Raw genomic sequence first — 12,565 nt, forward strand, 5'->3', positions numbered from 1 at the left:
GCATATTTCATTAAATTAGATTCATTATAGATATTACACAGAAGATGTTCTTACTTATTCTGATCCTTCTTCTTTCGGTATAAGACTCCAGGCAGGCATAGCTACAAAAGATCAAACAAGAATGTTCTGCATAGACTCCAGGCAGGCTTGAGCTTGTCTAACCGGTGTGAGACTCTAACACTCTCCCTCACAGTCAAGCCATATGTTAGATCATGCCTGTGATGAAGGTAGTTGTTAACCTAATTCTTTATTTGCTGGCCAAACACTCACTCAACTAAGCCAACTCTGATACCATGATAAAATTTAAGTAGGGTCTGATTACTCATTCAATAAGACCTTATTGAATGGGAGGATTACCCCATCTTATAACCTGTAGGCTTGAGCGTGTTAGTCGGTGTGGAACTCCACATGAGTGTTCATCACATGTGTGCCGTTGGGGAATACTATAAGACCATAAACAAATACATACCATATACATTACAAAGTAAACAACTCCTAATGAGTAATGTTGATAATCTTGAATGCATTGGAATGGTTTAATGACTTTAAAGATGAAAGTTTATGCAAATCTGCAATAATTTTGACAGACACCCCGCAATCCTAAAATCTTTGGTACAATAATGAATAAAGAGGAGCATTGGGTGTTGGTTGCGGCGGGTGGGGGACCAAGAAAGGTGTGCCTACTAATGACATTGTATATTCTTCTTTTTGGAGTCACAATAGCCTCACTTTCCTCTTTTTCAAGCCATAAGTAACAGTGAAAGAGGTGGACCTGGCCTCATCCACAGGCAAGATCTCTTTGATTCTCTTGTTTTCTGTGGATAGTGAAACATGATATTGCCTTTTCTCTTTCTTGGGCCCATTTCAGCTTTCTGTGAAAAATGTACATATTGAATTATATATATTTTTTTTTTTTCATCTATCTTTTGAGGTTTCTCTCTCCACCACCTTTTCTCTTTGTGCAATTCCAAGATAAAAAGTAAAACCTACAAAGTTCTCTTGACTATGTGTTGGTGTACTTTATTGCAACACTGAACATTTATTTGGACAAACTGCAAGCTCTCAACTTATGTCTTTACCTTCACACAAGAACCTAAAATAAAAGCCTATGAAACCCTCAGACTCAATATCTGCAAGGTTTCTGTTAAAAAAACAGCATCAGTGTTATCTATGAGAACAACAATATAGGGTTGTTGATTTTCTTTCTCTCATCCAAATTTTAAATGGAATTTCCAACAATACAGCTCAAGGTTTTTTGTTCTTGTGGTTGTGGCCAGAGCAAAGGCTGGCAAAGAGAGGGCCCAAACATGCCACCCAACACACTGTTTGTAAATTATCAGACCAACTTAATCCCATGGACCTAGTATCAGGCCTATCTAGGTGCAGTAGCAACATGGGGATGAAAGATTAGTCATTTATGTCCATGAAAAGATTTATATCCCTAAGACAAATAATTCTTCATAAAGGTAGCTAATGGAGTGGGTGAATTTCCACCATCAACCATTTTGTTGATATCTGCATTATGTTAGCAATTGGTCTACTTAATTGAAAATTAATGTCTAATCTGGGATGATCTGATTGATCAAACAGAGACCATATAAACTAATATGTAGTAAAAGAAAATTTCATTTTGAGCTTATATATAGATGATGTTCAAAGAATTTCTGCATTTGTAACTTACTTTGATGAACTTGTGATTCTCACCGCTCTAATTATCCACAAGCAGATGCCACCGACAATGATTGATTCAAGTTCAATATGATACTCTAAAACCAGAGAGCTGAGATGTTGTTTGTTGATAGGGCTAAGGTGGCATAGAGATTACAGGATGCAGCCTAGCTGCATCAAACAATACAAAATGACTAACATTTCCATGCTTGATGCTTTTGAAGACTAGGATCCAGGATCTAAAGCGCTTACTGTCATGATTTCTTAAATTTTGCACCAAGGCAATCAGACATTAATTTCAGTCACATGAGTCAGGATCATTCAAAAAAATTACAACATCAATCTTATCAGTGCCAATGCCAACAGAGGAGACTAACATACCATCAAGCCAAAAGAATCATGACACACACATACTACAAAATAATACACATTTTGCAGTCTGTCTAACTATATGACCAATCAAAATATTCAGACTACACGCGTTCATGACTTGCAATTTCTACGTGTTCCTAGTTCCATCATACAATGATTCATCACCAGCTTCTGCCAATCCAAACAATAATGAACTCTGTGTAACTAACCCCAGCAATGTAACTTTGAATTACTCAATGAAAATTTCAGTTTTTCGATGGTAGTACCTTTTCACAGGAACAATTACGACAGGGGCAGATTTACAATTGTGGAAGCAATACTCACTGACACTTCCCTGCAGTACACTGCACAAAAATCCAACAACATACAAGAGAAGCATTACCACAGTAAGATAAGGCATTACCACAGTAAAAATAAAACATACTAACACAGAAAGAACCTTTGCATTAAGCTTCTGCCTCTGGTACCCATAACCACAGCTGCAGGCTTTATCCTTTCAGCTTCCTTGCAAATTACCTTGCCCGCTTCACCTTGCACAATCCGAGCCTCAGTCATCACCTGGTCCATGTCAATTACAATAATTTAATGCTAACTCTTCTCATAACACCTTTCATTGATCCTGAAGTTATAATACTACAACAATCATATGAAGGTATAAATATAAACTACAACATCCATCTGTCTCATTTATTGAAACCATATTTTTATTTTCACTCTTTCCATTCATTTTGTGACACAACAATTTATGTATAAAGTTTGTCCATTCATGTTACTAAGTTGTTTAACATCAAGTGAAGTTATTTTTCAGCTAATCATATGCTACATTGAAGTGCATGATTGAGGGAATTATAATCCTGTAACTATACTTTATATCAATGAAGAAGCAAACTTTACAAATATGGAATTGTAACATATACATAAAGCTAAGAACAAGGACCCAGAAGACTTTCAGCAGCTCATTGTTAGCATTGATGCAGGCTTCAAATCAAGTAATTTTGGATAAAGCCTAGTACTGCTATTTGATTTTTTTTAATATGACCTATAAAGGATATCATCAGTTGATCCACTTCATTAAACTAACATAAACTGAAACTCCAACTAATTTTAGAAATCAAACTAATTCTAACAGATTTTCTTTTCTAATATCTCTCAAACAACAACAGATGAAGTTCACAAAAGACTATTAGAAAAGAAAAGCAAATCAAAGAAAAGCAAATCAATTACTGACTGACCATAGCAACTTCAACAGCCTCCAAAGCAAGCTTCTGCATGAGCCCCTGGCTGGCCTCATAAACAATCTCGTTATTCACACCTACAGAAACAAACCCACAAAACAAAATTCAATCTTTCATCAAAAATCCACAAACTACGCGGCCAAATTGATGAAACAACTAGCACGGTTTCATACTTGAAACTGCATGAACAAGATGGATGGTGTCAGCAAGCCTGCAGAGGTGAATGAGGGCCCAATCAAAAGCATGCTTACTGTTGGGACCATGATCAACGGCTATCAATATGTCTCTGCCTCTCCTTCTCTCTCCTGTCTCCCTCTCTAGCTCTGCTTCTGGCACCTTTGGTTTCAAAGCTGGTAGCTCCATCTCTCTCCAGCTGTAAACTTCTTCATCTTCCTTCACCGGTTCCATTGTTCAGTTTGAAAGCAAACTATTTTACGAAATTTCAGAAAAAAAGAATCTTATTTTTATTCTTCAATCAGATGGTCTCTTGATATAAGGCATTCCTGTGGTATGAAAGAAGAGTCTTGTGCCAGCCAGCCAGCCAGCCGAGAAAGCAGGTTGCAAAGTTGAAATTCTACACGTAGTCAAAAAGGTTGGGGATGGAAATTGGAATGTTATGCAGATGGGCCGAACGGGGCCCATCGATGAAGGGTTGGTGGTGCGATTTTGAGTCACGTATTACGAAGCAGAGTAAAAGACTTTTTCCCACTCCCACCTTTGCCTTAATAACCTTTTAATCCAAAAAGTTTGAAAATGACACTTTTTCACCCAAAGTTTATATTTTGACCAATCACTGCCCGGTTTAACATCTTTACGACCCTAAACCACCATCATTTTTTTCCTCGATCATTACTTATCAAACCCCTCAAACTTTGCTCCCACCTACCCCGTAAATCGCTAGCAATTGAGTCATTTGTGAAACGTGCAACCACCCCTCATAAGTCAGATTCCGACCAATTCTAACCACCAAAATCTAACTTGTCACCATCAAAAGACTTATTGGCATCCCCTTTTTAAAAACTTCAATAACCTAGATCAAGTTTGCTCTCCGTTGGCCGTCAAATCGAAAAGTTTATTCTGGATAATAAATGGAATATAAATTTTGGGTGAGAGAGTAGTATTTTGAAACATCTTTATTGGAAAAGTGTTATTAAGGCAAACCTTGGGTGGGAAAATGTCGTTTACTCTTCGAAAGCATGAGCAAGTTTTCTGACAGTAAAGTTTGATTCCATTACTTTACAAAGAGCGAGCCTTTACCATTTAAAAACAGCCACAATATGGAGATGAACTCAGCATGCAGATGTTTCACTCTTTATTTGCATAAAACATGAATCACATTTGATACTTGAACAAAAGCTTCCTAGAGTGCTTTCAACATCTTATCTTCCCCAATTTCTTCGCAGAATATTCCCACTCAGAGCTCTTTTTCATTCAAAAGCACCATACTTGTAGTCGGTCGATTTTATATCATTTTATATTAAAGCTTGGTTAATATATGCAATACAACACCCATTAGTGATCATTAAGATGCACCAAATTAACTCTCTCTACCTTGACAGTTTGTTTGAGACTCTTTTGCATATTACTTAATAGGTCTTGAGTTCGAATCCCCTAATAAGAGGTAGTTACTAAAGACTTATTTGGCTGTGAACTTTAGGGTCCTGAAGGACTAGTTAAGGCTAGTCCGGACACCCCCGAATACGGAAAAAAAAAAAAAAAAAAAAAGCGCTGCACCAAATTCTGCCTAACTATGCATTTCAGGCTAATTATATTCAGCAGCTTTAAATCATTCTTAATATATCACACTAATCAAACTAGTAAACAAAATATTTAAATTATAACAGAGAAAAACTTCAACATCCTACAGAGAAAGACTCTGCACTGCATAAGCCCCTAACTGGCCTCATAAACAAATGTCGTTATTCACAATGACTGAAACAAACCCACCAAAAGACGACAAGCAAAATTCAATCTTTCATCAAAAACCACAAATGAGAAAACAGGTACGGCTTCATACTTGAGACAGCATGAACAAAAGGGATGGTGTCAGCTAGCCTGCACATGGTGGATCAGGGCGGCCCAGTCAAAATGCATTCTTGCCGTTGGTTCCATGATTCTTCTTTACAAAGACACAAGTAATAGAGAAATTACATGCGCTAGCTGTTCATCAAAGCGCAGAAGAGCGAGGCATCCAAAAGTTCTCTTCTGTGACTCCAAGAGAAGGCCTTCTGGGTATAACTAACTCTACTGACTAAAGAATCTATCATCGGCCACAAGGGAAGAGGTACACTAATGTTGTGATCCCATATCTGATAAAATTACTAGTACAATAAAACCTCATCAAAACACATTATAAATAGGATTCTACAAAAAACTTACAAAAAGCATCAATTTCTACCATATAATTGATTGCCTGGGAAAAAAATATTAAAACCATACAAGAATCTGAAATAAAGAAAAGGAAAATTGGGAACGAAGAAGAGAGTTAAAATTCAAGTGAGGACAGAGGACAAAATTCATATCCATTTCTTTTATGATACATATGACAGAGTACAGAAAAGGATCCAAGGTACAACTGCCCAACCTGAAACCCCTATCAACTAAAATACACCATAAATGTTCTTGGATTATGCCAGCAAGATTGTTACAAAATTGTGACAACTCATAACTGACTGTGCAACCGTAAAATTTTTGCCCAGAAGAAAGTTGTGAAGGAAGGACATGATCGACGCATTTGAAAACCCTGCGCCATCTGCCTTATATTTACCAGTACCAAACAATTCCGGTGACTAACCCAACAGCAAAGCTCATGCTGTTAATCTTTGTCCTTGAGTTTTTTTTTTTTCAGCATTGGAAATAACCACGGCCTCCTAAAAGGAAACCAAATTACCAGTCAGACTTACCAGCGGCAGATAGTTGATCAGCCCAACTTTTTGCTGTAAGCAAGTAATCAGAACAGGTCTTAGTACCTTGTTGAAGAGTTTGGAGTTGTCTTTTGAGTTGAGAAATTCTGGAGCGAGACTGAGAAGCAAATCTTGTTGACAGTGTATTCCAAACTTGTTTGGAAGTAGTGAGGCCATAAACGATGGACAAAACCTTCTCACTAAGGGTAGCATTTAACCATGCCAGGATGAATTGATCCTTCTTCTGCCACACCAGGTAGGTGGGGTTGATATCTGAGTCAACGAGGTACTGAGCAGGACACACCTCTGAGCCATCAACAATGCTGAGGAGGTCATGACTTCTCAGAACTGGAATAAACTGAGTAGTCCAGTTCAGATAGTTTGGTCCCTCAAGTTTAACAGAAACCAAAGATGTGATATTAGGAATGATAAAAGACGGATTATTGGAAGCTGAGGCCATAACGGATCGAAGGGAGAAAAGAGTGAGCTAATGAATGCTCTGATACCAAGTCAGAAGTAGAAATTGAAGGCTGGTTTTCTTAAAATTACCAGTCGTGTATTGCATTATATTTATAGAGGTAATACATTATTTGAATTTACAAAGTGGTTACTGAGAAGATAAGAACACAGCTATAATATATTTAAATAATAGCTTGTTATGATGCTGCATTATCAACTTCCGAGATCTTCTCATGTTTAGAATTCAAACATTGTTGATCAGTTATAACTGCAGAATCCTCTGTAGCTGATATATCTCTAACACTTACTTCTTCCTGTGCCTGCCCTTGAGTTTCATGATTTTTCTTCGAGACTTGTCAACACTGCCGCTGCCCAATTTGAAGCCACCTCCAGCATTGAAGTCTAAACTACCAGAAGCCTGAAAGACAAAGCCAGTCGAAGGTGTCATGGGCTGTTGACCAAACACAGAAACTGCAGGTGTGGATGCCTGAACAGTGTCCTCAGCCATGCTGTCTTCCATACCAACTTGATCATTATTATTATTTGAGGGAGTAGAACCAAATGCAAACACAGAACCCGCATTACCAAAGGCAGGTTGTGATGAGGTGGCTGCTGCAGCTGAAGGAAACGGAAAAATGGCACTTGATGTGATATTCGTGGATGACCCAAACAAAGGAGCACTGATAGTAGCAGCAGACGAAGATGTTGTTCCAAACAGAAACCTAGTTGAGGGAGACGAAGAGTTGAATGTTGAAGCAAATGAGGGAGTCTTAGGGGCCTGCCAACTGGAACCAAAGACATCGTTAGTAGAGCCACTGGTGGAGCTGATTGAGTTGGCCTCTGATGAAGAAGTGCAATCAAAAGGTTTAGCCACATAAGTTGAGGAGCCATATAAAGAACTGCCAGAGGAAAAGGCGGGATTAACAGCCAACCCAAATGACGTAGATGACGAAATTGATCCAAACTGATTAGGCGTGCTCTGAGTTGAAGTTGCAAGAACAGTTGCATTAACAGATGCCTGAGCACTTCCAACACTAAAAGGGTTAGAAACTTGAGCCTGGTTGGTAGAAGCTGAAGAAGTAGCTCCGACACTGAATCCAGAGATGCTACTTCCAGTGCTTGGGATTGCAGAAGATGTACCGCCAAGAATACTACTTCTTGTGCTAGCAATAGGTGGAGTTACAGCACCAAAAATGGTACTACCAGTGCTTGCCGATAGCGTACTGCCAAAAATGCTACATCCAGTGCTTGCCGATGGCGTAGGCATACTGCCAAAAATGCTACTTCTAGTGCTTGCCGATGGCGTAGGCATACTGCCAAAAATGCTACATCGAGTGCTTGCCGATGGCATAGGCGTACTGCCAAAAATGCTACTTCCAGTGCTTGCCGATGGCGTACTGCCAAAAATGCTGCATCCAGTGCTTGCCGACGGAGTAGGCATACTGCCAAAAATGCCACTTCCAGTACTTGCCGATGGCGTACTGCCAAAAATGCTACATCCAGTGCTGGGCGATGGCGTAGGCATACTGCCAAAAATGCAACTTCCTGAGCCAATTGCTGCCGACGATGTGCCCCCAGTAGTGCTACTTCCTGTGCCTACAAAAGTTGATCTCCCCCACAAAAAGCATGGTGGTAGAATTACCACAGTTGGGCTCCTTGATCTCCGGTTAGTAAGGCCTCTGCCTCTCCTTCTCTCTCGAGCTCTGCTACTGGCACCTTTGGTTTTAAACGCGGTAACTTCATCTCTCTCTCTAGCGGTACACTTCTTCATCTTCCTTCAGCGGTTCCATTGTTCAATATGAAAGCAAACTATTTTACGAAATTTCTTGTTTTTATTTATTTTTGGTATGTTTAGATTTCTGATACTTTGTTGATGTAAAGTGTTAAGGTTGGTGGTGGAAATTTGAGTCATGAATTGGAAAACATGTTCATGTTTCAAAGACAAAAGCTTGATTTCTTTCTTTACAAAGACCCTTTAGAGTTCATTATCTCTTCTTCTTTTTCTTTCCTTTATTTTTTCTTCACCACCCCCTTCTTCTTTTCTTTATCTCTTCTTTTTCTTTTTCTTTTTCTTCTTCTTCACCGAGTTGACCCTTCAGATGGCGTCACGGTTTACGTCCTCGTCTGATGCATTTCTGAAACTATGGGGGGCATTTGCACAAAATCTACATAGTTCCCCCACAAACACATTTATTAAAACTGTGGGGGCCAACGAAAAGTGATTTACCCTCCTCTTAGAAGCCACTCTCTAAGATTTATATGCTCGGTCTTTTCCCCACATTTTCCCCCACTTCCATGTAGCTCCATAGTTCGTCATGGAGTCCAATTTTTCTGTCTCGGGGTGGAACATAAGAAGCCAATCCATAGTCATTATAGTTTTATCACATGCTATTTCCATTAGTATATATTATTTTTTATCATCACCTGGGTTTTACAAACTATGTGGCACATGACATACGATTCACAATATTTAATATTATATAAGTGTCATTTAAGCTCACATGCCATGTGGTGCTGATGTGGCATGCCACGATCAGTTATGCATACTTGCTTGTCATGTGTGTATAACTTTTTAATAAGACTTTGTTAGTTGGATTAAGTGGTTGACTCAGAATTTTCGGTAAGTCTTATATCTAAATATAATAAAAAAAACATAGTTTAAAATTTAGAATAATATATGATAACCAAAAGTTCATATAAAGCGATAATAATTATTACATTCTATTGAAAAATTCTTTGAATTTGTTTTTTTCTATAAAAATAAAGATGTCAATTAATAAGTTTTATGGAGAGCAAAACTAATAAACAAACAAATATATATATATATATATAAATAGAGAGAGAGAGAGAGAATTTTATCACAATTATGACTATGTTAAAGTTGATTATTTACAATTTCTGTTAAATAAAAAAGTATTAGAGTTAAAAAACCTAAAGATTGATAGTAGTTTTAAGGGGGCACAAACGCAATAGAACTAAACACCTAGGATTAATATGGTCAACGGCTATTAATTTATTTTTGTTATGTTTTGTTTTCGGGAAGTGTTTTTAGCCCCCGTCAAATTGATCAGTGTGCCCCACTTTTAAATATTCTTTTGTTATGATAATTTTAACCTTAATGAAAATTACTAGAAATAATATAATAATTTATAGTTTATCATTTTGTTTTAATTTTAACTTTTAATTATTAGTAATGAAGGATACTGATCAATTAGATAGTGCTGAAAATCACTTCCCTTTGTTTTCTTATGATTTGTTGATGGATATTGGAATGGTATGCGGATGGGCCGATTTATGAATGGTTTGTGGTGGAAATTTGAGTCATGAATCCAAAAGAAAAAGTTTGATTTCTTTCTTGAGAAAATGACATATTCCCACTCGAGATTTACCAAAATCCCAATTTGATACCTTTGATTACATTTATTCTAGATTTCCACCCTTAAAGTAACGATGTTTTCTTTATTGTAACAGATTCTCTATTTTTCCTTGTAGCATGGCGCACATTAGCACGCTAAAGTGCATTGACGCTTTTATTGATAGAAGATGAGCTCGTATTATCAAAAAGCGGCTCACGTTAGCAGCATCCAAGCCGACAATTTTTTGCTTTTTTTGGTCGATTCCAAAGCTCAAAATCACTTTCGACACCATTGTTGGACTCCTCACAATCTCCCCTACAAAACCCATACCTTCCCTTGTCGACCTCACTCACTGTTTTCGACTACCACAAACAGTCACTAACAATGTTAGTTTAAGGGTGAGAATTTGGAATAAATGCAACCAAGGGTATTAATTTGGGATTTCACTAAACCTCGGATAGGAATATATCTTTACTAGCTCTTTCTTTTACAAAGAGCCTTTAAAGTTCTGTTTGTTAAAAGCAGCCACAGACTCTTTCTGCCAACTTTGTTTCCATAAAACATGAATCGCATTTGATACATTCTTCAACAAATAGTTTAACCAATTAAGATTCCTAGGATGCTTTTGGCATGTTTTCAGATTTTCATCTTTCCCAATTTCTTCATAAAATATGAAATATATATATTAAAAGCTTGCTTATAGAATTTTGAATGAGACTTTGTTGTTGGATTATATTCTTATCGTGGGTCTAAGACCTTGTGATATGATTTTCATATATTTGTTTATATGATATATTTGATAGAGGGACGAGAGGTTCTGTTTCCAGTTTGGGTTGCATTGAGTTATTAAAAGTGTTTATTCTAGAGTCTATACTTGATTGAACTTAGTTTACAGATCAAAAGAGCTTGTTTAAAGTCATAAGCATTTTAAAAATTATTTTAGGTTGTTTAGTTGTAATTCAAAAACATTTGTAAAATTAAAAAAAGAAAAAAAAAAAAGCTATTTTATGTAGACAGTTACGGAAAGGTGGGTCTGATCCCGTGAGGTTAAGGCCACTAGCAATCCGTTGCACCTGCACACACAAACAAACAAGCGTGAAGCGAACAGGAAACACCAGGGTGGTGTTTGCTGTAGGCACTTTGATGCTAAAGTTAGCAAGGCTGAATGAGGCTAATTTAGTGAGGGTAAGGGAAAGAAAGAGTTACCGAAAGTTTAGTCGGAGACTAGAACTACAGCGGTGGTGTATAGCTCTCAAAGGTGAGAACTAGGGGGTTTGAAGGTGTAATGTTTGAACAAATTATGAGAGGGCAAACCTTTGTTTATATGGTAGTCATAGGATTTTCGAATCCTAGTAGGACTATCAATCCATAATGATTGAGGTTTGGTGAATAGGAAAGTCTTCAATTCACTTGCTTTAGTAGGGGAAGGAGTTCTATTTAGTTTAAGATTCGGATCTTAGATGAATTAAGATGTAGGCGGATCTCTTCGAGAGAATCCGAGTAATATTGAAATAAGAAATAGAAGGCTTTAGGGTCTAAGTAAACCTTCGGTTCTGTAGTTGATCTTGGATCAATGGGCCTAGGCCTGGGCCTGGATAAACTGATGGTGAGGCCTAAGTGAATCAAGGCTTTAGTGATTGAGTTCAATCTATAAGCAGTCCAGTGGGTGCAATGGGCTAGCCCATTATGTGAATTCTATTATGGGCCCAACTGAAATTGGGCCATGGCTCTGAGCCCTGTTGATGGTATTTTGTTTTTCGGCCCATTAAGGCCAATGACATTTTTTGGCTCTAACATTTTATAACTTATGAAGAAGCTCAAAATCTTTTTAGCTATTTTTAAACTTATTTAAAGTGTTGAAATTTTTAAAATATCATTATTCAATTTAATAAATTAATTTGACTTGATCTATTCTTATATATTAAAGGTCTTTTTGGTAAATTAATACTACAAAGCCCTTTTACAAACAATAAATTTTTCATAAAATCTGTATTTTCATTTTTCATAAGCTCTATTTGAATAACCATACCAAACTTACCCTAGACATTTGCAAGGTCATAAGGTCAGGAAAATAAAAGAAACTTGTTGTTATTACTAAAAAGGTAGGGCTGACATAGAGCCTCATCAGCATGGGACTATCAGAGCTCAAGAAGGTTTTGTGTTGTCCAGATGCAGCCACGTTATGTAATGGCACAAGTGGTGTGGCTCTTGTTATTGCAGTAGGTGAGTGCTAGGCTAGCAAGCGGCTGGAGATCGCCCACGTGTTCAAACCCTACACAAGTCGAGGAAATCCCTCAGGCAGGTGACCAATGGGATGCAAATAAGGATTTGCCTGACACCTAATTTGCCTGACACCTACCCACTTGCAGATTTAGTAATCATTACCTTGAGTTCTCCCACTATAAATAAAGGTCTTCCTTCTCATTTGCAGGGATTGACTAATTTTACTCTGAAATAGATCTCCCTGTCTCTCTCTTTTGTATTCTTTCTAAACTGTAACTCAGCCGTTAAACGTGACCTGATTTTTATTCTCTTATTAATACAATAGTAGTGGACGTAGGATTCACTTTTG

The 12,565-nt window shown here is 37.5% G+C and overlaps 1 protein-coding gene across 2 annotated transcripts; it reads right to left on the reverse strand.

Annotated features, from left to right (window-relative positions):
• Positions 1–2,168: 2,168 nt before the first annotated feature.
• Positions 2,169–3,847, reverse strand: LOC116137113 (universal stress protein Slr1101-like). 2 transcript variants are annotated; one of them, XM_031422804.1, is made up of 5 exons: positions 3,449–3,847; positions 3,273–3,352; positions 2,480–2,598; positions 2,307–2,384; positions 2,169–2,211 (listed from the first exon to the last, which is right to left on the reverse strand). In XM_031422804.1, the coding sequence occupies exons 1-5, from the start codon at positions 3,681–3,683 to the stop codon at positions 2,202–2,204; spliced, it is 522 nt and encodes a 173-aa protein (XP_031278664.1). In that variant the 5' UTR covers positions 3,684–3,847; the 3' UTR covers positions 2,169–2,201. The 2 variants fall into 2 exon arrangements, with proteins under 2 accessions (XP_031278664.1, XP_031278663.1); XM_031422803.1 differs by having other exon boundaries at positions 2,193–2,384.
• Positions 3,848–12,565: the final 8,718 nt, after the last annotated feature.

Source organism: Pistacia vera, unplaced genomic scaffold (assembly GCF_008641045.1).
Source record: "Pistacia vera cultivar Batoury unplaced genomic scaffold, PisVer_v2 Contig320, whole genome shotgun sequence".
NCBI lineage: Eukaryota > Viridiplantae > Streptophyta > Magnoliopsida > Sapindales > Anacardiaceae > Pistacia > Pistacia vera.